Source organism: Anoplophora glabripennis, unplaced genomic scaffold (assembly GCF_000390285.2).
Source record: "Anoplophora glabripennis isolate ALB-LARVAE unplaced genomic scaffold, Agla_2.0 scaffold98, whole genome shotgun sequence".
Classification (NCBI taxonomy): domain Eukaryota; kingdom Metazoa; phylum Arthropoda; class Insecta; order Coleoptera; family Cerambycidae; genus Anoplophora; species Anoplophora glabripennis.
In genome coordinates this window covers 728,939-755,791 of record NW_019416280.1, presented here as the reverse complement: position 1 = coordinate 755,791, position 26,853 = coordinate 728,939, and the positions used below count along the sequence as shown (strand labels likewise).

Sequence of the window (26,853 nt, the reverse complement as noted above, 5' to 3'; positions counted from 1 at the left end):
AAAAATTTCTTTTGAAATTCTGATAGTGAGGTTGCTAATTGTAGTTTTAGTTGTTGAGATATGTATAAATTACTTCATTTATTACCGATGTAGTATTACGTGTTATTAGGGCAATTTAATCACTGCACCATTTTTATTTTTGTTATTATAATATCCGTTTTATAGTGGATTTAAGGAAATGTCATCATTTTGTTAGTTTATTTTAGAAGACTTGTGACTCAATCTGATAAGTTCTTCTAAATCATATCGCTGTAGTATGAATAGGTAAATGGATACTCAAAGCATTTACATGAAATATTTTGTTATGATTGATTATACCGTTTTCTAAATTTTCAAATACTACTTCTTTATTCGCTTTCACGTTAATGTTTTATTTTTTCCAATTTAAAATATTTAACATAGTTACTAAACTTAATATTATTCCCACTTAACTTTAATGAAAAAGAAACACAAATTTTATTAAATGTTTTTTTATTTATTGTAAAATTAAGTTATCACATTGCTTAAGTTGTTCATTTTTATATATACAATTACAATTACAAAATAACATAACGCACACGCATGTTAACATTTGTAGAGTATGACAAGAAACATTTATTAATATTAGATTTTCACTGCCTGGAACGATTTGGTTGCAAATTTCTTCTTTAGCTTATTTTCCACTGAAACAGAGATATTTATTAGTTTTGTTTTGGTTCTCTATTTCTGAACAGTCCATAATCATCGCAGAACTATAAACGCAATAGACAAAATTCTGAACGATTCGGAACTATCCGGAGTTATTTGAAAACCAGAACGCATTACAAAAATATAAACCAGAACGCATTACAAAAATATACTCATAAAACCCAATAAAAAGATACTTTTCTTAAACGAAAAACAGGAAATGACAAAATTATGAATGACAAACGGAGCTTGGGAAAATGGGAATAACTACGCATGCGCCAAATAATACAGTTCTAAGCAATTAGTACTGGGGAGCTAGAACTACTTCGGATGATTCAGAATGGTTCCGAATTAAGTTCGAATAAAACCTAAACAAACATCTGCGAAATTCTGAACCGTTCAAAGTAAACACGGAACCGAATTTTATGGGAACCAAAACAAAGCTATTATTATCTTGGAAAACCGTAGGGATACTTGAATTTTGCGAAACTGAATTCTGTATAATTTTAAACATAAGAAAATGGATTTTTCTTTTACTTCTTTGTAATAATTGTCGTTGGGACATAATTTGACATTAATAACATTTTTTTCTTATCAAAATATATATTTAAATGTTGCGATATTATGATAATTTTACTTACTAGCTTCCAGATGAAGCTGAGGCTGAAGCGTGTGCCGAGGCATGTGCTGAACCTTTTCCGCCTCCACAACATCCGCCTCCACCACCATGACCTCCAGAGCCGCCACCTCCGTGACCTCCAGCGCCACCGCCGCCTAGAATAGAGAGAGGTTTTCATGAAGTAAATACAATATTAAAAAGATATTTCTGTCTAAAAACCTAATATTCAAATAAAAATAAAGATCTCGATTATCCAAATATTTTTGTTCTAATTTCCAATTATATTTAATAAATTAATTATAAGCAACTGATGTTTGCAAAATTGAAAATTATGTAAAATTGTATCTTAAAATCTAATCCAGATTCTAATTTCAGGAAAGTCACATTTGTTTGATCAAAATAAGACTATTTGAAAACATATTGACATTAGGCGGGTACCATTCTTATAATATTTGCCCGTTGTGACTAAAACTTCTTCTATATAAAGAACTATGTAACATGTAAATATAAAAACACCCGTTTTTATTTTCATAGAAAGAAGGTCTTATAACTTTAACATTTCTCATTAAATCATATTTGATTATCAATTGATTAATTTTGTAGTAATTAGGTATATTTTTAAATTATATTTCTCAAAGCTTTTAAGATTTTTGTTAAAACTTATAAATAATATTTTTATTCTTATTTTGTTGCTAGTTTTTCGTTATTTGATTCCCTTAGCTTTCATAGTCTTATAGTTTTTAACTTATAGTAGACTACGAAACATTTCTTTAAGCGTATGGAATCGCAAACTGCTTGAATGAGTAACAGATATGTTGAGTAATAATAACTGTTGCAAGGATTACAATATGTATCTCTGTAATCCTGAGAATGTATTCTATATGAATATAAAGAATTTATATCTACAGAATATGTTACTCAATTATTTATTAATGGAGGAAGTGAAATTCTTCTGAAAAATCATACTCTGCTTTTGCTATATCTTCGAGCACAAGTTACGGTTCAATCTTTACGTGATTACCCTGAACTCAAAAATACAATTCAGAATTAAAAATCTTATAAAAACTCCAGGGTACCATTAAAAGAACTAATTCACATCTTACCTCCTCCTAAGCCACCACCTAGACCGCCGCCTCCCCCGAGACCGCCGCCTCCTCCGAGACCGCCGCCTCCTCCGAGACCGCCACCACCGCCGTGGCCGCCGCCTCCGCCGAGACCATTGCCTCCTCCGAGACCATTGCCTCCTCCCAATCCACCAGCGCCTCCGAATCCTCCATTACCGCCACCTCCGTGGCCACCAGCACCTCCAAATCCTCCACTAGCGCCACTTCCTTGGCCGCCGCCGCCGCCACCGAAACCTCCACCACCGCTACCGGCGCCTCCAAATCCTCCACTACTTCCGCCTCCTAAGCCGCCACTGCCGCCACCGAAACCTCCACTACCGCCACCACCGTGGCCGCCAGCGCCACCTCCTCCGAGGCCACCACCACCACCTCCGTTGCCGCCTCCATTTCCACCACCAAATCCGCCGCCTCCAGATCCGCCAGATCCACCGCCAAAACCTCCAGATCCACCAGATCCACCGCCAAAACCTCCAGATCCGCCACCACCGTGACCTAGAAAATAAAATATGAATATGTATATTCTACTATCAAAATCAAAGATTTTTTCAAATGTAATTAATGTTTTCATAATAACAAAAAAATTCATACAATGGCTGCGATGAGTGGAGTTTGACACTTCGGTGCGTAAATAAAGCGGAGAGGTTCGAGGGCCTACATCGTCAGTCACTGGCACTATGGCTATTTTCGTTCAAACTACTTCACGCGTTAAGCAGGTTAGTGCAGTTAAAGAAGTTTAAAAGTGTCTCTCGTTGAAGCTGTGTATAATAAATACATTTTTAACGTTTTTCTGACATAATCCCACGCAGAACAATAATAAAATATTTGTGAATCGATTTTGCTGAAGTTTTTATCAGTCTAAAATCTGAAATATTATTTATATGTTGAAAGTTTAAAAAATATATAACTCTATTACAGCGAATAGGGTATTTTATATACCTACTAATAGAGACCATTTTTGTTGACCCTTACCCGAAATCATCATATTCATCGCGTAAAAGAACAAACTGAAATTAATATGTGATTGGACTTTAGAAAAAAATTGTGGATAACGTAAACGAAACTACAGAAAGGGAATACCCAAAAAATGTTACACTTTCAACAGACGTTTTTGGAAATCGCTATTAAAGCCATTTTGATGAGACAGGTAAGTATATGCCAAGGTACATCTGTCCCTATTCAAGTGTATAGTAAAATGTATTAAGATAGGTGTTGGACACTTCCAGCATTTGATTTAAGGTTAGTTATTATTACTATTATCAATAATTGTTATTGTTATTTTCATCTTTTGAGAAAAAAAATTACAAAATACATTGAAACTTTTAAAATGCAAATAACTCAGAAGCCCATAAAGTTAGGCGACGTAAACAAAAGCACATTTTTTATGTAGAATTGAATGTTCTTTTAAATTTTTAACTTTTTTAAAGCATAGCTCAACAGATAAAAAATATATTTTTTGATTTACCTAAAGAATACGGTGAAACTAGCGCCCTCTAGGAGCAACGTGAAAATAAGCTTTAAATTCGTAATTCTCACACCAAAAAACCCAACACTACCAATTTTCAGATTGAAAACTTTCTTGATTATTGAGAAATTTGAACCTTGAACACCCTGTATTTTCTATACTAGTGACATTCGTATAAGTCATGATGGGCTCAAACATAATATTTTGGTTTCTAGTATCTCCAGTTTAGTGTTGACCCATTCTTTCTGACTCACCCTGCATGCATTGCATGCGAGGAGTAACCTTGAAAGCACGAGCTATTTCTCTCTATCACGAAATGAAAAACAGTAAATTTAACAGAAGAAATAACGCTCTTTCAAATGAAAAAAAAAAAAAATTGAAGATGACCCACATTCCGATTTTTGCTGCTGGAGATCGGGTAAAATTTGCATATTTTTTTTTTTGCAATTTTGCCATCCTCCGATTTCCTGAATTTTTGAAATTAAGCACATATAGACACACTAATGTAGACTACTCTTGGGAAAACTATTGCCTGATTTAAATTGTAGCATCTTAAGTTATTTGTGCTTGGTATGGTATGGTATGGTATGGTCATTATTTCAGAAACTGACTTTTTTCTCAACTTTGGCACCAGTTTGCAATTTACGTTTGACTATAATTGCTTTTTTACTTGCGCAACTGAATTTGCCATAAAAAGTTGTACTAGTCAGTTAAATTTCATCTTGCTTCGTTGATCCAAACTGAAAAAACAAGCAATTAAATTTGAGGAATTTTGATGCACACGCATGATCATTGCATGGACCTGTAGACCAAAGCCTATAACTTGTGAACAAAAGCATATTAGAGTCTAATATTTTACCAAGTTTAGTTTAGGACTAAGAGCTATTTCTGTGCAAAATTTCATGAAGATTGGAGATGGTCGACTGAGACCGTTGCGTTGGGTCAGTTGACATGGAATGACCCCGATGGAGAGTCGTAATGGAACCCGATGGAGAGTCGTAATGGAAAAGTAAGTTCTCTATCCACATCACGTATTTACAACCTACAATATACCGATATACAAACATTTATTTTGACTGATACATATACTAGTAATTTACGAAAATATTAGACGACTTCTAGGTTAAAGAACAAAATCTTAAAGTATATTCGGGTATACAGTCAAAGCCAACTTGAATGTGTACTCTTTTTTATTACTCTAGCTTTCGGAATATACTCGTAATCACAGATGATATCTGAAAGGATGGTTAGAATGTAAATCTATTTTCAGAACTGTTCCAATTCTTCAGAATTCAGATGGGTGTTAAATATTGGTTACTTTTTTTTGTGAACAACACTTTTTCCTAGTGTTATGTTGTATTTCAGAATGATTAGAGTAATGAACAATCTTTTTTCTTTTGTTTTGTGTAAATACACATATTTCATCTGTTTTATAAATGTTTTCATAATCTCTTCATAATACACTTTGTTACTTTAATAAAACTACTAATACCTAATAGTATGTATTATTACTATTACTATCCGGCCAACTTTGTAACTTGCTTTTGTAATTGATATAAAAGTAATTCTTCTAATTGTAAAACTCAAAACAAAACGCATGCACTTATGATGACGATTATTTGTTGCTAAGGCAAAATTTATAGGCAAAAATTTAGTGAAAATCGTCTTTTAACTGCTTATGTTTATGTTCAAAAATTTTAAGTCACCAGAAAATTGTGACTGCAGTCTTCATAAATATTTATATACTTCAATTCAAAGTTTGTATTAATTTGTAAGCTGACGGCTTTTAAATATATTGTATTTTTCTGCGATTAACATCTGAAATTTCGAAAAGCACTCTTTTATTTTCCGTTTCCGTGATTAGAGTTTTCGTAAGATAGATAACTTAGATATTTTTCTTTGTAATCCGTATTTAATAAAACTAAACTCGTATTACCTCCGGATCCGCCGCCTCCAAGGCCGCCGCCGCCTCCAAGACCGCCGCCGCCTCCAAGACCACCGCCGCCACCGCCTCCTTTTCCGCCACCAAGACCACCTAAGGGAAAAGTGTTATGACAATAAGGTGTCAAAAAGGGATTGCCATTATAAAGACAGCCTGGAAATAAATTTAACAGTGAATTTTTAATCAGACTATGCTTTTTATACCCCATAAAGTCTGAAGGATGGGTACATACTACATTTAAAATGTTGTTATTAATGTTGGTACTAATTCTTATTTTTCAGTGCCATCTATAAGATTTTCCTAAAATTCTAGATGATAACTTCACTGTTAAATTCATTTACACTGCGTTTCTCAATGCATTTTTTGAAGCACAGAAGTACTTTAATGAGTGAAAATCGATTTATCAAAATAGTTAAATGGTATAACAAATAAATTACAAATACTATTACCCGTTATTAAGTATACATATAAAAAACACGAGACATAATTTACTAGCCAAATTTGTGAAAGGAGTTATAATGGTGACTGTCAGCTATGTAATGAGAATGTTATGTCTGCTGTTTTATCGATAAATCGACATAGTTATCGATAAAGACATAGGAGTATATTATAATCTTACCTCCGTCACCACCGAATCCTCCTCCGCTAGAACCGCCTGAACCACCACCTCCAAATCCACCACTACCACCACCGCCAGCACCACCGTGGCCACCACCGCCGCCTAGACCTCCGGCGCCACCGCCTCCTATAATTTGTACGTCTAAATAACGCAAGTAATGTTATTAGATTTAAAAAATAAGAACGGTTCATATAATTTTAGGGAAATAATAATTAAAAATTCCCAAAATAACTTAAAAAAAACATGTATTTATAAAAATAAAATTTGTAAAGCATCACTTTAAACACTCCATATTGTTTATTTCGCACTAATTGATCATTTGTATTCAATATGAGGTAATACCTATTTCAATTATATATACATGCTTTGATTGCTTTTTGTTTGTTTTTTTTACGGTTTCGTGATATAAGTTGATGTATTGACATATTACATAACACAAGGATAATACTTTTCAGAGGAACACATAAAAATGATATTAGAATATGTTTTGTATGAGTTTACTTAAAATTTTGACAAATACTTCAATTAAGAACGTCTGAGAATTTATTGAAAATCGATTTTATCGGAAAAATATTATTATGGACCCATGATTTTTTTAAAGGTATCTATTTTAGAATATACTAAAAATATCGAAATGATTTTTTTTCAAAAATGTTTTTTTTTTATTTTTGGGGAAGGAATTATTAGAATTATATTTTTTTATCCTGAACTTTGAATTCTATTTAATAGTATCAACTCATTTTTTATACTATTACCTGTATGACGTCACTGGGTGAAAAATTAGGAAAAATCATAAAATATCTGTTAGCACACTAATGCAGCGGTGATTTTTGCTCCGATTTTTTAAAGGGGTTATATGAATTCAATGATTCTGCGCATTCCTCTTCATGTCGGTACAGTACAGGAAGAGATCATCATTGGCAGATTGAGCGATTTGTCACGAATTAAACAATTTTTCGTTTGGAAAACGTATTAGTAATTAATATATACAATTAAAATCCCAATGAAAACCAGATCATGTGAAAATTTTGTTAAACTTATTAACAATTTACGGGTCTGATGTTATTTGCCAAAATAACTTTTTCAATTTATAAATCAGTAATTACAAATATCTAAAATTTCTAATCGTACCTAATTGTATGCGTTATTTTGAATTTACAAATATATATTATTTTATTACAATAATTTCTAGCTATTAACCTTGTTTATGCCTCTCAGATTATTGGAAAAATCTGACAACACTGCAATAGACTAATATATTCTAAACATTGCTACATTCTCGCTTAATAACGTTACGACTCTTATTTTATTTGTTTTAGGACTTTTTTTAGAAGAAATTAAAATGGAAAATAAAAAATACGGAAGTCATATTATTTTCATTTTGTGCTGTTGAAAAACATTGTTATTTTTGTTTTTCACGTCTTGGTTAATAATTTAATGTTTGCATAATTATTTCAAACCCAATGATAATTTAACTTACATACCGTTCAGGACTCAACGTTTTAATATAAACTCATAAATAATTAACCTAAATTATTACCTCCAGTGGCGAATCCACCGTCTCCGCCTCCACCACCGCCTCCTTTACCACCTCCAAATCCGCCGCTGCCTCCGCCGCCAAGGCCGCCGCTACCTCCGGCGCCTCCAAATCCACCACCTCCAGAACCACCGCTTCCAGATCCACCACCATGTCCACCTGCGCCTCCACCACCAAGGCCGCCTCCACCTGCGCCTCCACCACCTAGGCCGCCTCCACCTGCGCCTCCACCACCTAGGCCGCCTCCGCCTCCATGTCCACCACCTAGGCCGCCTCCGCCTCCATGTCCACCACCGAGGCCGCCTCCTAATCCACCACCGAGGCCGCCACCGCCTCCTTTACCGAAGCCACCTCCGCTCCCACCGCCGCTTCCACCTCCAAATCCAAAACCTCCTCCGCCACCTCCGCCTCCTCCACCGCCTCCGCCAAATCCGCCGCCAAATCCACCACCGGAGCCGCCTCCCAAAAGCCCGCTTAGCAGACCGCCGCCACCACCTTTGCTTCCGTAGCTGCTCCTTCTTCGTCTAACTAACGTGGAGGGAGGAGGTACTTTAAGAGTCTAGAAAAAAAAAGTGGCTGATTATTTGCCGTAACAAATGAAGAGGGTATTTTTCCTTTTTGAGTACTTTGCTTTATTATAAATTATTGAACTTTGAAAAAAATGAATACCATAAGTAAATAAATTCCTGCGTCAAAAATATTACTCAAGGTTTTTTATTAAATTTATTTTTCAACTTTGATATTTAAAGTGCGATGTATACTCGCATGCCATTAAAACACAATTCACAATATATTAATGTTTCGATTGATTTACTTTTTAATTTACAAATATGGCAATATACTAAAAATAGAAAAACAATCGTTTGGTATGTTCACAAACTTCTAATCGAAGTATTGCTGGTTATGATTACTAGGAACATAAAATTCACACAAAAAAATATCGCAGTCATTTCAGATTTCCCTTATTCTGATAATAATTATGAGCAATAGTTTCTCATCTAATTAATCTGTTTTAATACCCCTAAGATCATTATTATTATTTTTTTAAACTATGCAAGTATTGAGACCAAACGAAAAGCCTTATTTCACATTTATCTTAATTCACGTCCTCCAGTAAGAAGAGTATCATTGAAAATTACGTAGTAAATAATTAAAAATTAATTAGGTGGGAATTATATTCATTATAAAATATAACCGATCAATTGTAAGATATTTTACTAATTTTTATACACATTACTACAGCTACAGCTAATTCCGATTCTACGAGTAGAACATTAATATCAAGTGATTTAACATATTTCTTCATTTTCTTTATCGTTGATTATTTTTTTTTCAGTATTAAGATGGACATAATTTTTACCTTTATAATTAATTACTAATTATAAAGGTACGTGCCATGTATTTCTTAAATGTAGCTTGGATGTCTGAGGAACAAAAAATACAGAATATTTGTGAGATATGATATTTTGTTTTTATATATTTTTTTTTGTCAAATTATGATATTTCTGAATATGAAGAATATCATTAATAATTTTGTTGTAAAAACATTTAATTAGTACAGTACAACAGTATAAATGTATTTAATGTTCTTAAAATAATTTCGAAAAATTAAAAAAAAAACTTCTACCAGATTTTCATTGTTAAAGTCAAAGTTGAGGAAAATATAATAAACAATGTGCCGCTTTCGTCACTGGATCATGTACTTTTAATATGCTATATGAAATAAACTTTTCTAGGGCACCATAAATTAAGAGAAATTTTCCCAAAATCGTCCTAACCATTGAATTTCAATATGAAAATAAATAAACTTCTACAAATGGCCTTACATCTACACTCAAAAAAGTTTCTGTGAAAATTCCGTACCTAATTAAAATTATTGAATAATAATTGCTTCAAAGTTACAACTAAGAATTGTATCTGATATCTTACCTCAGGTTCCCCCAATGGTTGTCCATTTTCAGGCCTGAAGTATACTCCATCTCCAGCCTCGTCGATGGGGATCGGTCTGACCAAGAGATACGAGTGTTTGGGCTTAGCGTTGCTGCTCTCCGGAATAGCATTACTGACGGGCTCGTCAATCACTTCCGGTGCGTCCTTCGGTTCGGAAATCACGTCGATAAGGTACACTACTCCACCTGGTCGAGGTAATGAGTTCGCATTTGACCTGGCCTGATCGGCATGGCCGCTGCAAACAGCAACAGCCAGCAAGGTAAGTGGCACGAACCACTTCATGTCTGTTTGTGTCTGTATGGGCAAGTGCGATTGTTTTTATAGCATCTTCGCCATTTTTTACTACGTACTCGGTCACGAATCGTTATGCAACGGTGTTTAATAAACGATCGGCAGTTGTATCCTGTTTTTATGAAAGAATGGGTAGTTCATATTCATGGATCTTTGTTTGCTGTTTTTGTCACTAAAACTGCGACTGTAGCTTTTTTAAATACGCATAGAACATACTAAAATATCTAGGTCAAAACTGCAGTTCTCATTGAAAACACAGATATTGTCGGAAGTTATTTATTTGTGGCACAGTTTCCGTTTTTTTCTTTATTTGTGGGTATTTTGCCACCTGTGAAAAAATTTAAAATTTACTGAAATATCCCTTGCGCTAAAGGGATCAAAGGTTATTTTTATTAAAATAGTTGTGCCTAACCAAAAAATCTCACATGAAAAAACCGACTAATACAAAATATATCACTTTAAAAAGTTGTTCTGTTGTCGTCTTCTGAACTTATTTTGGCTTTTCGTTTTAGTTACTTTGACAGTAAACGAAAAGTCAAAATAAGTCCAGAAGACAGAAACAGAAGATTTCCAACACTCTAACAACTTTTTAAAGTGTGCGATGTGCTTTTGTATTTGTCTGCTTTATTTTCATAAAAAAGTTGACATAAATTAAAGGAAGTAATGGCTTGAGTATAGAACTTTGAAGTAACCTAAGTTTCATATTCATTTTTTAATTAATACATACTGCAATGGTTCTTAATGCCATGATCTTACATTCTTGTCTTGCGACAAATGTAGATACCATCTGAGAGAGAAAATATAATTTTGTATCGACAAAGTCATGAGAAATTTCTTATTAAAACACATATATGAGAAGAAGAAAATGGTTATGGTAATTATGGTTTAATTATTAAAATGAATTAAAATAAAATACCATTATATTTCCAATATTTTAAATGTTTCAATGTGACATTTTAGGAAAGCGCAGGGCATTTGGTGTTAAAACTTTGGTGCAAAAATGTGCAATTAGGATAATTTGAAAAATATGTTTAATTTAGTCTTTACACATGACATCAGGAGCTTTTAACCTACTAAACCTACTAACCTACTAAATTGATAGATTTGCAAAGCGTTGCATTTTATTTTATTTTTCTAAAAAAGCAATGCGCTAAGTATGGTTAGTTTCTTAATTGATTAATTTTGTTTATAACAATAATGTTGCAAAAATTGATTTACCAAGTTAATACCTAAATGGAATTTACTATACAGGGTGTAAGAAATTTGACAGCCATTACTTCAGCATGAGATAGAGTAGTCATAAATGAACAAAAAAGTTGTTATTACATGGGTAGTTTTCAAAATACAGCGAGTATTAATATCGGGGAATTTCATCACAACGTGACAACAGCGCTTAACCTGCTGATGCACACCACGTGTACACGTAGCAGACTTGTCCTACGGGAAAAATTTAAACAGCTATTATTGTGAAACGTTTAGTAAATTTCAAGGCAATTGTTTTCCAGTTTTATAAATAAATAAAATAAAATGTATCGATTTTGTAGTACGAAGATAGTGTTGTGCTTAAATCTTTGCTCGAATTTTAGTAATTATGAATCTCTTAAAACAGGAACTTAACTAATCGAATTATGAATTTGAAGAATATGTAATTAAAGTACCCAAAGATTCACGTCGTCTAAATAATCATACATGTTAAAAATAATTCAGGGACTTAACCAAAAAGCAAAATTCAATCATTTTTAAACACACAAGTATAAAACAAACTACAACATATGCTCAAAATGTCCACTACCATTTTGGAAAACACCTCAAGAAAAAGAAATAGTGGTACGCAAAAAACACTCCAACACGGTTGAATCCAGATACCAATTGAATTGCGTATTGGTGGTTGCTGGACACCTTAGTACCTCGTGTTAACCGCCGCGCCGTTGTCACATTGCTCGATAAGAATTTTATCGAATTTTAAATTTATTACGTTAATTATTTTTTAGAATTAAGCATAAAGAAGTTCAAAAAAGTGATATATATTCCTTAATTAATCGAACTTTTTTATATCAAGTTGGAGATTTTGATAATTGTTTTCTCGGAAATGGTTTAGTTTAGGATCCATGTCATATAAGGTTTTTTTGTTTATTTTAATATCGTCTGTTAAAATTAAGGCAGTCAAACTTCTAACACCCTATATATCTACTCGAAAAATATATTAAAGTAAATTTTCAAGATATTAATTTACATTTAATAATAATCTCTTAATTGCGTGTTTTATTCAAGGTATAAAAAAAATCTTTACCTGCTGACCAACTAATTGAAATTCAGCATGTGGTATGTTAATTAATTTTTTCTACTACATTTATTAAGTTGACGTAGCATCTTCAATCACTATTTAATTATCAATTCTCACATATGAAAAATGAGTGGAAAATGAATTTTGTACATACGATATTTATGTTGGTACTTAATAAATAAGTTAATCTGAAATAATAGAAGAAACTTTAGAAAAAATTACTATACTGAATAAAATAAGCATAGCTAAACATGATTTAAGCATTTTAATTATAATAAAATAATTAATAATTTCATGTTATTTTTGGTTGGTTTAAAATTATCGAGATTTCTAGAAATTTGGTGCAATATGTGTTATAGATTTTTACAAAAAAATTTTTTGGGTATTTTTTTGGATAAATTAAAAATAATGCTTTATATATATTTTTTTAGAATATGACATTAGGTGTTGTTTGTTTAATGATAGTTTATTTTTGTCGTAATCGTTAAATAATTTTCTAATGCTCTCGTTACTTCCATATCTTTCTATGGTAAAACATACAAATTTTGAGATTTTCAAACGTTTAATATTCAACATACACACTTCAAAAACTTTTATATTCGTTTCTTGTAAAATATGGGGCTGAGATTTAATGGTTCTTATATAAGTGTTCGAAGTTTGAGTAGTTTAAATAATTTATTTCCAATACCCCTACGTGGGTTATGTATAAATATCTTTTGTTTTCGTTAAAACGTATTATACATTTTTTATTGTGTAAATACCAGAACATCTTTAATTGTTACAGAAAAAATTATTTATTATGTTAAATTTTTTAATTTAACAAAGAATTTATTAATTTAACAGGAATTAAAGGCAATTTACAAGGATTTGCTATTACAACTATAACTGAAGACGTTTTTATTTCATTCAACATAAGGTTGTTTAGATCTTTAAAGTTTACTAACCTTTTTTTTTGTTACATCAGAGCAAATACTCGTAATAATAATAAAGATTGTTTAATAATTTACATCTATACAAATAACTTTAACCATCAAGGGTCACCTTTATATTCTATAATGTAAAAATCTGTTTTTTCTTTCTTATTACTAATAATCCTTTGTTTTTATATTGTCCTTTATATTCGAGAAATATTCAAGTGTTAAAGTGCAATTCATTTCACATTTTCCTTTAAAATGCTTAAATACTCTTAAATAATTCTTTTGTACTTTTTCCGAGATGCAACTTTTTTAAATATTAATTTTAATTAGGTATCCATTTTAGAAAATTTGCAGGTGAATATTTGCTTTATTAAGGAAATTGAAGATCTCTTAATTGTTATTAAAATTCAGTAGAATCAATGACCTATTTTTGGAAGATGTGGCATTACCTTTTCAATTAGTAGCTTAGATAATACATATAAGTGTTACCAAGAATCACGACAATACTTAGAATATATTAGATATATATTTTCTGATGTATTGACATTACGATTAAATAGGTTTATGTAAGTAATAAAGTGAAAGATGAAAATGTTTTATTTAGTTATTATACATTTTATAACTTTGGTTTACCACAAAATATATTACTTTAACGGGAACATTTTTTCTAATAATATAATTTCAATTCAAATATTCTATGCAAGTACAATAAAAAATGTTAAAAGCATTAAAAACTGATAATTTTATCATTTTGCACTGTACTTTGTAAATGTGTTTAATATCTAACTGTGGTATAGCCAGTTTTTTTAAATAAATTAATATCAATATTCGGCAAAAATATAAATATACCGCACTATTTAAGTATTAGAACATTTTTTATTTACTTTTATCAAAGCTATGCATAACTCAAAGTTCTATAATTTGGAAGGGAATTGTAAAAAAATAAGTTCCTGTTACTCCACCTAAATAATAAATTGCTTTATGGGGATTTCGATCTGAGTAAATCCAGAGCGAAGAATTTGATTTCACTTTACTGCTTAATTTTTTTTTAATAAACTCTACTCTATGGGTGTAAATCCCCTTGTTTTGTGGCTGCCATTACAATTAATGGTTTATGAAAAATAGGACTTTGGTATTTCTCCATCGAATTAATCAGAAATCTGTAAATAGTGGTACATACTGGAAAAAACAAGACGTGATTTTAAACGTTTGAAAGAAATAATTCCCCGAATTATTTCTGAGTTGAAAAAAGGAAAATTTCCTGAAATTATATCAATTGTTATTTCTTTTAACATCGGAAATATGTAAAATTTGTATTTATAGTTTCAAATTCTTTGTCATTTCTTAAAAAAAAACAGTAGGGCAAACTGGATCAAATAATTAGGTAAAATAATTAATTTCTTATATTATTTTGAATCGTTTGAAAAGCCAAGAATATGGTATAATTAATTAATCACAGCTAATTATGTTATAAACATTTTCATAAGATCATAAAACTGTGAGATATAAATATTAAATTAACTGCCGTTCTAATTGACAAAAAGTTTACATATTACGAATATTTTTTTATAACTGTGTGTAAAGAAAAATATAAATAGTAAAAAAAACTAATTAAATTTACTTGTTACAAGTATTTGCTAGTTATTCGACGGCTGTTGTATTATTAATTGTCAAATAATACCCACACATCGCTAATTAATTTAACATTAACGTTATTTAAAGCAAATTAAGATATGGTTTTTCTGTGAAATAATTATACAAAATGGGAATTAATTACAAGATTGTGGTTTTCTTTGGTATTCAATGATTATCTTTGATCGCATTCTTCTTAATCAAATAAGTACTTAAAAGCTGTTTTTTATACACCATGAATGTAGTAAAACCTTGGTCAGTTAATTAAATTTTAATATATATACTTTGGATTTTTTCTTTTTGAAAATGTTGCTGATATTTATAGTTAGGTTAGGTTTCAAAGTAAACATGACTTTTCAAAAATAGGTATTTCTAGTGAGGTCATCTATTGGAAATTACATGTTTCGGAAAGGTAGATCCTTCACTGATGTACTGTCAAAATGTTATGCCATTAGGACGGATAGAAGTGGAGTTATTGCGTCTGAAATGACGGTATGTTTGTGTCGTCGCCGTTGGTACAAAAATGAGCATCGAACAAAGAGCTAATATTAAGTTTTGTTTTACACTTAGTAAAACTTTTACTGAAACGTTTCAATGTATGAACCAAGTTTATGGTAATGGTTTATACCGTGGCAAGTTCATGAGTAGGTATACCGGTCCTGAGAACATAAATGATGAGCAACATGTTGGTCAACCGAAATCAGTGATCCATCAAAACTGTACGTGAAATCAGTCAAAATCTTCATTGAAATTCATGGAATTGGAATTTGGAATTCTCCTTTTGCGGCACTGCTTGCTGTATTATTAGCTACTCATGCAGAAATGGTTGGCAGATAAGATTCGAAAATGATGGCAAGAAAATAGGACTTCCTGGAAAGCGTTCCAAAATTGTATAGAAATTTGGGTATTTACTAGATTGTTTATTATTCTACATTTTTGAAACTGTTTAAGCCAAAAATGGATTCAAACAATAGAAATCCTTTGATGGTTTGGACTCCCAGAAATAGATACCGCTGTGTGTGCTGTTTTATAGCAACGAAGCAGTCTGAATTCAAAAAATACCGCAAAAAAGAGACGTGTGATATACTTCGAACGAATCGGTACAAATATTGATATAGACCATTTTTAATTGTAAACAGTAGTAGTTTTGCTTTTTTACTTTTTATCAATCAAATAGTGCATACGGTAGCCAACATCCTCCCATTCCTCTCGTATCCTTTACCCTTGGCTACCCTAATAGTGTGATATTATCATCATTTGGTAAGTTTATACATAGTTTCCTTTTTTTCTCTCTCTCTTGTCTCCATTATTAGTTACAGTCCATTACGTACTTTATAATAGCTTAATACTAAACAAAAACGAAGCATTTTGGTTTCATATTTAGGTTCAAATCATTAAAACATAAGGGCGTTTGTTAAAGGACAATATTTAAAAAATTACTCTAATGACAGGGATAGGATTCTTTTCTAGACTTATGCCACAAAATTAAGCTTCAGGAAATTTAAAATGCAGAACATCTACACAGATTGCCTTTCATATTGAAATGAAAATAACTAATAACACACATAAGGTGATTAGGGTCTAGAATTGGCATTACCAAAGAAATAAGAAGATTTATACAATAAGGCTGAGAGGAACATTTGGGTACCACTAGAATCATTACATTACTTAATGAAATGAACATAAGACCAGTACTTTGATATGCTTAACTGAGAAGGTGATTAAGTCGATATAGTAAAATATGAAATTCAGGATATTCACAGTTTTATCATATGATTAGTTAACCTGTAGGTACTCAAATTGCTGGTCCTAGTGTTTGAAATTAACCCATGTTTCCAAAAATTTCAGCAATATTACAAAAAACATAATACAAGGCTCAGTTTCCGCCAAAACAATAGGAATCTATTGACGATATGCTTCGTAGGTCGAAAGATGCAGAGCGAGAAAATAAATTTTTAAGTATGTTTCGAAAATTTCCAGATTTTTCCTTCCGCAAAGCCATAATTTCCACCAAAATACCTCAGACGTCCAGACGATGCAGAACGCCAACGCTACGTCATAATTGCCGCCAGTCTTATTAGGTGATGGCGATGATGAGCATGCCCGTCAGCGCATCGAAGTCACCAACAGCCCAGAAAAGCGACAACAGTTTCAACTATCTTTTCAAAACCGGCGATAATTACGAAGCCCAGAAATCTGAGATTTATACCTCATACCCCAAAAAGGGTTTCCAAGGAGAAATGCCCCCAATCAACAACGAACACATGAAATTTGTAGACATGAACCAGACCACACACCAGTACATCTTGCGGAGTGAGCGTCAAGGGCGTTTGGACGTCAGCTCTGTAAACCTGTGGGTTAATAACCAGTGTCAAAACCTGGCCAGTACATGTTGTACGCGTCAAATTTTTTACATGTACTTGTATCATTTATTGCTATTAATACAAGAATAGCTAATAAATCTCGCAACTTTTTAAAAATACAAATTTGAGTTACATCTTTTAAAAAGTATAATCCTGAACGCAAAGCTATCCCTGCTCTCAAAGTATACCATCCAGACTCATCCACAGACACACACAGTTTCTAAAACATACAGCTCCTCTCCCTTCAAGGAGACAAATCAAATTAAGCTCTATTCCTAGACGTATACACAGACTCTCTAAGGAGACCCACATATTGTAAATTTTAATGCCGAGCTCCGCATAAAATGACACAAGAGTAGGTACCCTATTCAACAATGCCCCATAAAGTCAAGAGCAAGGCTCAGTCGAAAACCTTCAAAACAAAACAAAACAGCACATAAAGCGCAAGCATATCTCGGTATCAAAGTGCGTGAATCATTACCCCAAGGCCAAACCATCTCGTCAGGATGAGCCAGAGCATCGACGTCGTCTATACCAAGCGTTCCTTGAGGTTGGAGTAAAGGGAGAGACGTCTGGGCATTCTGGAAATCCCCGCGAGCGACGATTAACCTCCCGGCACCGCAGACAAAAATGGAAACCCCAGAAACCGCCGCTCCATCCTGTTCCAATATGAGGGTGTATGATTCCCTTAATATGCTAAGGGATAATGTTGATAAGCCAACTCAAACGGCTCACGACACTAGAACTTTTAAATCTACTTTTCCTATTTTAAATGTATGTGCTTAATCATTTGAATATTATGAAGATGATTTAACATAGTTAACAAGTAAAATAAATAAAATAATGTGGAAACCATTACCTGTTTCTCATTTATGAAAAAGCGGGAATTTCCACGAGCATTACAGAACCTCTTTGAAATTATAATTGATACATATTTACGGATATGCTGTTCATAGTGAAACCCTAACATTAAAATATTGAGATGTTTATATTTTATTGTCATTCTGTTACCATAATTCATTAGGATCGTGTGATCACGAGCTATAGAATGAATGTAGATAAGTGGGATTTAGACAGGCAACTTCTGCGGTTTTTCTTAATATGTTCACTAAGATGTTCTGTTGTTATATTTAATGACTATAAAAACGGTAATAATTATTTACAGTGTGTTATTACATTATTAGTTACGTCTCGTAAACGTTGTGACTGGGAAGGAATTATAAAAATTACAGAATTATTCAACTGTCACATGTTTAAGTGTACGGGTATTTAAAGATTATGATAAAATTACTGTCACTGTCGAGAGTTTAGTTTAATTGCCATAGATGGGTGTACATTTTTTATTCAGTGCGTCCCAGAAGTTTTACTTTGTGTTGAATTTTCACAAAAACGCTTAAACACGTCAATTAGTAAATAGGAATTGTTGTTTTGCACGTTGGTTAAACTTTTTTGCGCTGTGTTTCATAAACCTATGACGTCATCGACATTTTTTTTAAATAGCACTACCTAATTTTTTAATCATAAAGCCCTTTTGAAGGGAAATACGATGATATAGGGTTTGGCCTACTTTACTTTGACAGGTGCGAAAAAAAGTCAACGATTGGAATGGACATGGTTTGAATAAATAACAAAAGCAGGTATCACAAACTTATGCGCGAACAAATACCATAACTTTACATTACGATGGTGTTGTGTTTAAATGAAAAACAAAGATTGATTAGATTGAAATCGTAATTATGGTTGGATACGGAGATAGGATCCGTAGTTATGATGTAGTATGTCAATTATTCAATGCCAAGTATCCAGAACAACCAATACCTCCGTCTACAGTATGCCGATTAGTACGCAAATTTGAAGACGCTGGACATGCTAGAGATCTGTCTAGATCTGGAAGGCCAACGACAGTGATAGAAAATGATAGGCAAAATGTTATGTTTAGCTGTCACTGAAAATCCACACACTGCCGTTCGTCATATCGCCGAAAACGCCAACATATCAATACATAAAAACGTACCTACAATCAACCAAAACACAAAACATCCACAAATTTCCATTTTTTGCTGTGGCACTGTTCTCGCATCAGTTTGTGATACCTACTTTTGTTGTTATTTTAAACCATGTCCATTCCAGTCATTGGCTTTTTTTCGCTCCTGTCAAAGTAAAGTAGGCCAAACCCTATATCGACGTATTTCCCTTTAAAAGGACTATCCATTTATGCTTAAAAAAATAGGTAGTGCTATTTAAAAAAATATATCGATGACGTCATAAGTTTATGAAATATAGCGCAAAAAAGGTTTAAGCAACCTGACAAAATGACAATCCCTATTTACTAATTGACGTATTTTAGCGTTTTTGTGAAAACGCAACATATAATAAAATACGAATTTTTTGCGTTACTTCTGGGATGCACTGTATATTGCATGTTTAAATTACTTAGCTTCTATTAATTTTTCTTTAAATGAGGATCATTTGTTAGTTTCATTTATAGTTAATTTTTTAAATGTGATATATTTTTTACTGTTTCAAGGCCATTTTTTTTTCAACTGTGGAGTAAATTATTTATTTATTTATTTATTTATTTATTTATTTATTTATTTATTTATTTATTTATGGAGAAGGGACAAACACAGGCTTTATAGCCCAAAACAATATCCACAAATTACTTAAAGCTAATTGAATATAAAAGGACAGAAATAATTATTATAATAGAAAATGTTAATTTACAATAATACTTCCCTTTGAAAATCTCTTAAAACTAATGAGCGAGGAATGAAAGATATCTAGAGTACTATAGTATAAGTTAAAATGTCTGCAAATTCTGTTTATAGGAGAGTTTTGACCAGAATTAGTTCGATAAAAAGTCTCATGAAACAGTGCATTTACTCTAAAATCATGTTGTGGTACATGTAAACAGATCAAGGCTAATAAATCTGGGGAATTGATAAAATCATTAAGAAGCTTATACAAAAATACTGCTTCGGCAATAATTCTTCGATTCTCCAATGAAATAATATGATAATGATTTCGTAACATCGTGCTACAATGAAAAGAATACACACCACTCTCCTTGTAGTGTAAATATTTATAAATCTGTTCTGTATGGCCTCAAGTCGAGACTTATATATGGTATATTGAAGACTCCATACAATAGATGCAAAATTGATTATGCTGTGCACGTATGCAAAATATACAGATTTAATAGCAAAAATCGACCTAAAATTTTTGCAAACTTTGACAATGAAACCAAGCATTTTGTTGCCTTTTAAAGTTATATAATCAATATGTGAAGAAAAAGACAAACGACAAAGCTGAGCTGTCGGCACACACACATATTAACGTGCTCTGAGTTTACAACTAAATTAGGCATATATTTTGAAGTTTTGTATTGCTAAAGTTTTAGTGCGAGTGTGTAAATGCAAAATTTAATCTACGTAGTTTCAACATTGAACATTGTTCTATAAGTGCAAAATGTTCAATATTTGCAACAAATGTTCCACATCTTTTACCAAAAAATCACCAGGCATTCAGTGTCAGAGTTCTTGCGGCCGTTTTCACAACTGTAAATGTGTTGATATCTCCGCCGAACAGCTAAACGTCTTACAAGCTATTCCGAATACGAGATGGCAATGTCTCACTTGCCAAGACGCACTTCAGAGCTCTACTTCACAGGATGGTCTTGATAAAATGGAGGGAACAATCAACAACATTTATATGAAATAATGATGGATATTAAAGCACAGTTGAACGAGTTACGAGGTAAGCAGGATGAAGTCTTGACATCTGTGTCTTTTTGTTCCAATAAAGTTTCTGACTTTGAAATAACTTTATCGAAAATACAAGAACAAATGAAAATTATTGAAAAATTTGAAGTTGAAAATGAAAAATTTAAAGATGAAGCTTAGCATTTAAAAATAAAACTCAATGATTTAGATCAATTCTCAAGGCTCAATAATTTGGAAATACAGGGTGTACCTGAGGCACGTAATGAAAATCTGTTTAATATTGTTCATAAAATAACTGATTTTCTTAGTATTTCATTTAATCCCAATACTATCGAGTGTATTCATCGGGTCAAAGCAATCAAACCAGGATTTCCTAAAAATATTATAGTAAAATTTTCATCTGTAAGAAGTCTGTTTTATGAGACTAATACATATAAATTTGTTTGTCCCATAACCCTTATTAGGCGTTGAAAAACAATGGAATATAAAAAATATAAATAAATTTAAACAATCTACAGGGTGTTTATACTAAAGAATGGGCCATACTTTAAGGCTAGCTTGGCTAGGTGATTTAAATCAACTTACCTTAGTACTATCTTGCTTCCTTAAGAAATTATTAAGGCCCGAGAAAGTAGTTATATTATTTCACTTTTCTGCGATAATTTATTTATTATTTAGGTAATTTTACTCAAATTTTGGAAAAGTAGTTTTTTTGTGTTATAAATATATCTGGCAGTTTTATGTGATAAATATACAGGGTGTTCTGGACACCCTTGATACTATATTTCCTTCTGATTTTTTAAGGATCTATATTTTTGGAATTTTTTTATTTTGTCACTTTTTATTTTTATTTTTAAATGTAGTATATTTCATGTTGTCATATTTTCCTGTGTTTGGTTTCATTTTTATGTTTTCAGTTGTTATAAGAACTATTACTAACTGTAATAACCTTTTGAACTAATAATTTAATGTAATTTATGCATTATTTTCGAACTTATTGTGTACCTATTTTAAACGTTATTTTCTGTAAAACGGTGCATTTCAGCGACATGCAACAAGGATATCTTTTTTAAAGAAAATCGAATGCTGTTTTGAAATAGGTAATCATTTTCCAAAAATAACGTTCCTTAAAAAAAATCTGAAGGAAACAATGTAGTGGCAAACGCCCTAAAAACGCACTGTATATTATATCGCACAAGTAGACGTTCATGTTTATAACACAAAAAACCTACTTTTCCAAATTTTGAGTAAAATTACTCAAATAATAAATAAATTATCGTAAAAAAGTGAAATAAAAAACTACATTCTCGGTCCTATAACTTCGATAGTACTAAGGTAAGTTGATTTTTCATCCAAGGAAGCTAGCCTTAAAGTATGGCCCATTCTTTAATAAACACCCTCTATATCTCGAAAACGAAACGCTCTACGAGCTATGAACTATTTGTTTTACTTTAAGGTGTACTAGTACCCTATATATTCAATTCTTATGTTTTCTAAAAAAACATATCTTACTTTATGTGGACGAGTCATTTTGGAGTTATTATTATTTTTAATTTTCAGCTTTTAGTATTTTGGTTATTTTACGTCAGCCTGTTTCTGCTACTATGGCTAAACTCCGCCACCAGGAAACGAGCAACTCCCACGTTGTTGTAGGGTAGGGATTTTTTACTTATCTAATATTGTTTAAACAAGAGACCAACGATTTTTCCTTTTTTCCCAGGGATAGTACATATGTTTTCTTATACAAACTTCACCTAAATTTGTATAACTTCGTGAATACACCGATATACAGGGTGTCCCAGTGTGAGCGTACAAACATTTAAAAGGGGGTAGACAAGACCAAAATAAGATTAAATTTCTTATAAAATATTTTTTTGTGATGCACTCTTACTGAGTTACAGGGATACCTTTCAGGGATTTAAGTAATTTTTGGGTGAAGTGTACATCTATTAAACGTAATTAAAACTACATGGTCCATATTTCGATCTGACGCCAGGGGCGGCCTAGGCCCACTTGTACTCAAGGTTATGTCTTCAAGCAAGGCATTTGACCTCGTAGATCATGACTTGCTCAAAGATAAACTCTCTTCATATGGTCTTCGCGGAAAAGTGGGATAAGCTCATATTTACATGATACGAAACAATGTGTGGACATTAATGGAAACAGATCGGAAAATTTGCACGTAGGTGTTGGACTTCCCCAAGGATCAATTCCGGGTCCTTTATTATTCTTAATATTTATAAATGATATTGTTGATGTAGTACATAAAACAGAAAATCTAATTATTTATGCGGATGATAACACCTACCTTTCAGCCGGAGATGATATGAATGAGGCAATGGAGAACATGCAAAGTATGGTAAATAAATTTTCTCGTTGGTTCAAAGATAATAAGCTTCATCTAAATACATCAAAAACTATGTTTATCCATTTCACTCCTAGATATTTAAATATGAATAAAAGCTACTTATTGCGAGATGTTAATAAGTCCATAGCACATGTATCTACAACTAAGTTTCTTGGAGTACATATTGACAGTGCATTGAACTGGAAATTTCATATTGATTTTTGATTTCATCATATAAATTATCATCTTTATGTTTTGCCCTATATCGTCTTCGAGATATAACCAGTAGAGAAATTATTATGTCATATTACTATTCTCAATTTGAGTCCAGATTGCGTTATGGTATAGTTTTTTGGGGATTGCGGAATAACTTGGATAGGGTTTTCAAACTGCAAAACAGAGCTGTTCGATGCATTGTTGGCATCTCTAACAGGACATCGTGTCGTGCATATTTTAAGTTTTTAAAAATATTACCGTTACCTTGTTTATATATACTTGAAGTAATTATCTACGTTCGACTAAATATGAATGAATTTCTGGTAAACAATGATTTCCACAATTATAATACCCGAAATGGTTTTTCACTTGTAATTCCTAAACATCACCTGTCTACATATGAGAATAATCCCAGGTATATCGGCATAAAATTATATAATAAACTTCCCGTAAAACTTAAAGAAATCCAAAACTTTTTCAAATTTAAAAACCAGTTAAAACAATTTTTAATGGAAAATTCATTTTATTCTGTATCCGAATATTTGATGCTTAATACTTTTTCTGCATATTGATTGTACGGCTGCATGACGCTGTGATAGTTCTTTATTTTTCTTTATTTATCTTTATTTTGCTTTACTTTGGTTTTTTATATTACATTCTCCATTTTGCATTCTTCGTTCTCTTGTTGACTTGTGATATGTGTTTTATGTTCTATCTGATTTTATATTATATAACGCAGCTACACACTTAAATTTTGTATCTTTGACAGTTTCTCATACTATCTTGTATAGTCCGTTGGAATAAAATTATTATTATTTATTATTATTATTATTTTTCCTATCCTAGTTTTATGTAATTTGATTCAGTTTGTCTGAATCTGTAATCAATTCTGAACAAAAGATGTGCTCTTGTTTCATAGCTCAAAATTGAATAGTTTTCCAGTAAATTGGGTATAAAGTATCGACTGCATTTATTTGTAAAAATGCATGTAAAGGTTTTCATCATACATTCAAATTACATAAAACTAGGATATATGTAAAAGTTATAAAGACATAATCTTGAGGACAAGTGGGCCTAGACCGCCCTGGCGTCAGTTAGAAATAAGGACCATGTAGTTTTAATGACGTTTAATAGATATACACTTCACACAAAAATTACTTAAATCCCTGAAGGGGTTTTTGAGTTATTGCGGAAAGTTTTTTTTTTTCTAAACAACACCCTGTAAGTGCATAGCAGAAAAATATATTATAAGAATTTTAATCTTATTTTGATTACCAAATTGTAAAACTAAACAATAATTTTTCTCAAATATCTAAAATTAGTTCCGGAGTTTTTCAGGGGTCGGTGCTCGGACCTGTCCTATTTTTAATATATACAGCGGATATTTTTGAAAATATAAAATTTGCCAAAGCCCACTGTTATGCAGATGATGCACAGTTATTATCTTCTTTTGATCCAAAATATATTCAAGCGGAAGTAGGACATATTAATAAAGATCTTAAATCACTTGAGGCATAAGTATTCGAAAAATCACAACTTAAAACTTAATGCTAGCAAATGTGCTGTGATTTGCTTCTGCAACGGAAGATATAGAGAATTTGTTAAAACTAATATGAGATTGGTTTTGTCTAGTACAGTGTTGCCAATTGAGTGTAGACTGAAAAGTTTGGGTAATAATATACGATGAACATTTAAGGTTCAAAGAACACGTCAGATTGCTTGTAAAAAAAATCATATGTGGCTCTAAAACTTATGTATAACAACATAAATATAATTAATTTTAAATTAAGGAAAAAACTGTGCGAATCATTAGTGATGTATGTGCTAAATTATGGCAATATTATATACTATAGTGCGTTAGACTGTTACACTAAGAATCGACTTCAAAAAGTACAAAATAGCTGTTGTAGGTACATATACCGTTTGCGTAAATATGATCGAGTTTCGGATAGGATAAATAATCTCCAGTGGTTACGGATGGAAAATATTTTTAAATACAATGTATCTGTTTCTGTTCATCGTATTTTAACTACTTGTTCCCCGACCTATCTGCGTGAAAAGCTGACATACCGACACAACGTTCATAGTAGAATTTTGAGATGTACAAATAATTTATGGTTGCCTGCGCATCATTTAGCCAAATTCCGTGCATCTTTTATTTACAATGCGGTTAAAATTTATAATAATATAAGAGACGATGTAAAACTATGTTCAGTAGTCAAATTTCATAAGAAGGTCAAGGCTGAACTCATTCTATTTCAATAAACATTTTAACTGTTTTTGTTTCTTTTTCTTTTATTTCCTGGCGATTGATCATTTGAACTTTTTTTTTATACGCTAGACCTCACCATTAAATTAAATTAAAATTTGTTGTATTGTAATTTAAGTATATATGTACCTGTACTAATATATGTTTTCTATTTATTTTAAGATGTAATGTAGAAATTGTAGCTGTATTGATGTAACTGTTCTTCTAAAGGGTTGAGTAGATTAGCCACGGCTAGACTCCGCCTTTAGGAAATGTATTTGTACCTGCTTATGTACACATTTTCTAATAAAGACATTTATTATTATTATTATTCACACTGGGACACCCTGTATAGACATTAGGAGGTGCACGAGCACCGCGAACCTTTCCCGAGTGGTAGTAACCCATCTAAGTACTAACCGCAATCAGCGTTGCTTGACTTTTCATATCAATGACATGAATTATCAAACAATTGAATAAATAAAAAATAACTTTGATACTATTCGGTACACATAAAAACTGTATACTATTTTTTTTTGTGTTCCAATTAAGTAATTACCTGAAAAATAGTGAGGGGGGTATATCGTGCCAATAGTTTTTTTTTTGGATATTTGATGTATATGTTAGTAGGTATATAATAATTTATTTCAAACGAAAATGTATATATCAATTTTCGGTATCAGAAAGTTATCACAGACAGTTTTCAGCTGGAAAAAAACGAAACAAAAATAAAATGGCTTATTTTTTGGAATAAAGGGGAAGAACCTTTATTCGTAATGTGCACCCAGATTTGCAACTTTACATCGTAACGCAACTCTGTTGCGTAATATGGTCGTTCTGGTAGAGGTAGAGTTTAAGTTTTAATAACGTAAATCTACTTAACACCATAGCATACAGAAGTTTGTTGCACTAGG

The 26,853-nt window shown here is 31.9% G+C and overlaps 1 protein-coding gene across 3 annotated transcripts; it reads right to left on the bottom strand.

The window, feature by feature from the left end:
* Positions 1-471: 471 nt before the first annotated feature.
* Positions 472-10,235, bottom strand: LOC108904960 (glycine-rich cell wall structural protein-like). 3 transcript variants are annotated; one of them, XM_018707691.1, is made up of 8 exons: positions 9,899-10,235; positions 7,973-8,528; positions 6,433-6,573; positions 5,808-5,906; positions 2,878-2,901; positions 2,389-2,847; positions 1,308-1,440; positions 472-662 (listed from the first exon to the last, which is right to left on the bottom strand). In XM_018707691.1, the coding sequence occupies exons 1-8, from the start codon at positions 10,199-10,201 to the stop codon at positions 653-655; spliced, it is 1,725 nt and encodes a 574-aa protein (XP_018563207.1). In that variant the 5' UTR covers positions 10,202-10,235; the 3' UTR covers positions 472-652. The 3 variants fall into 3 exon arrangements, with proteins under 3 accessions (XP_018563207.1, XP_018563205.1, XP_018563206.1); XM_018707689.1 differs by having other exon boundaries at positions 2,389-2,901; XM_018707690.1 differs by having other exon boundaries at positions 2,389-2,901; positions 6,433-6,558.
* Positions 10,236-26,853: the final 16,618 nt, after the last annotated feature.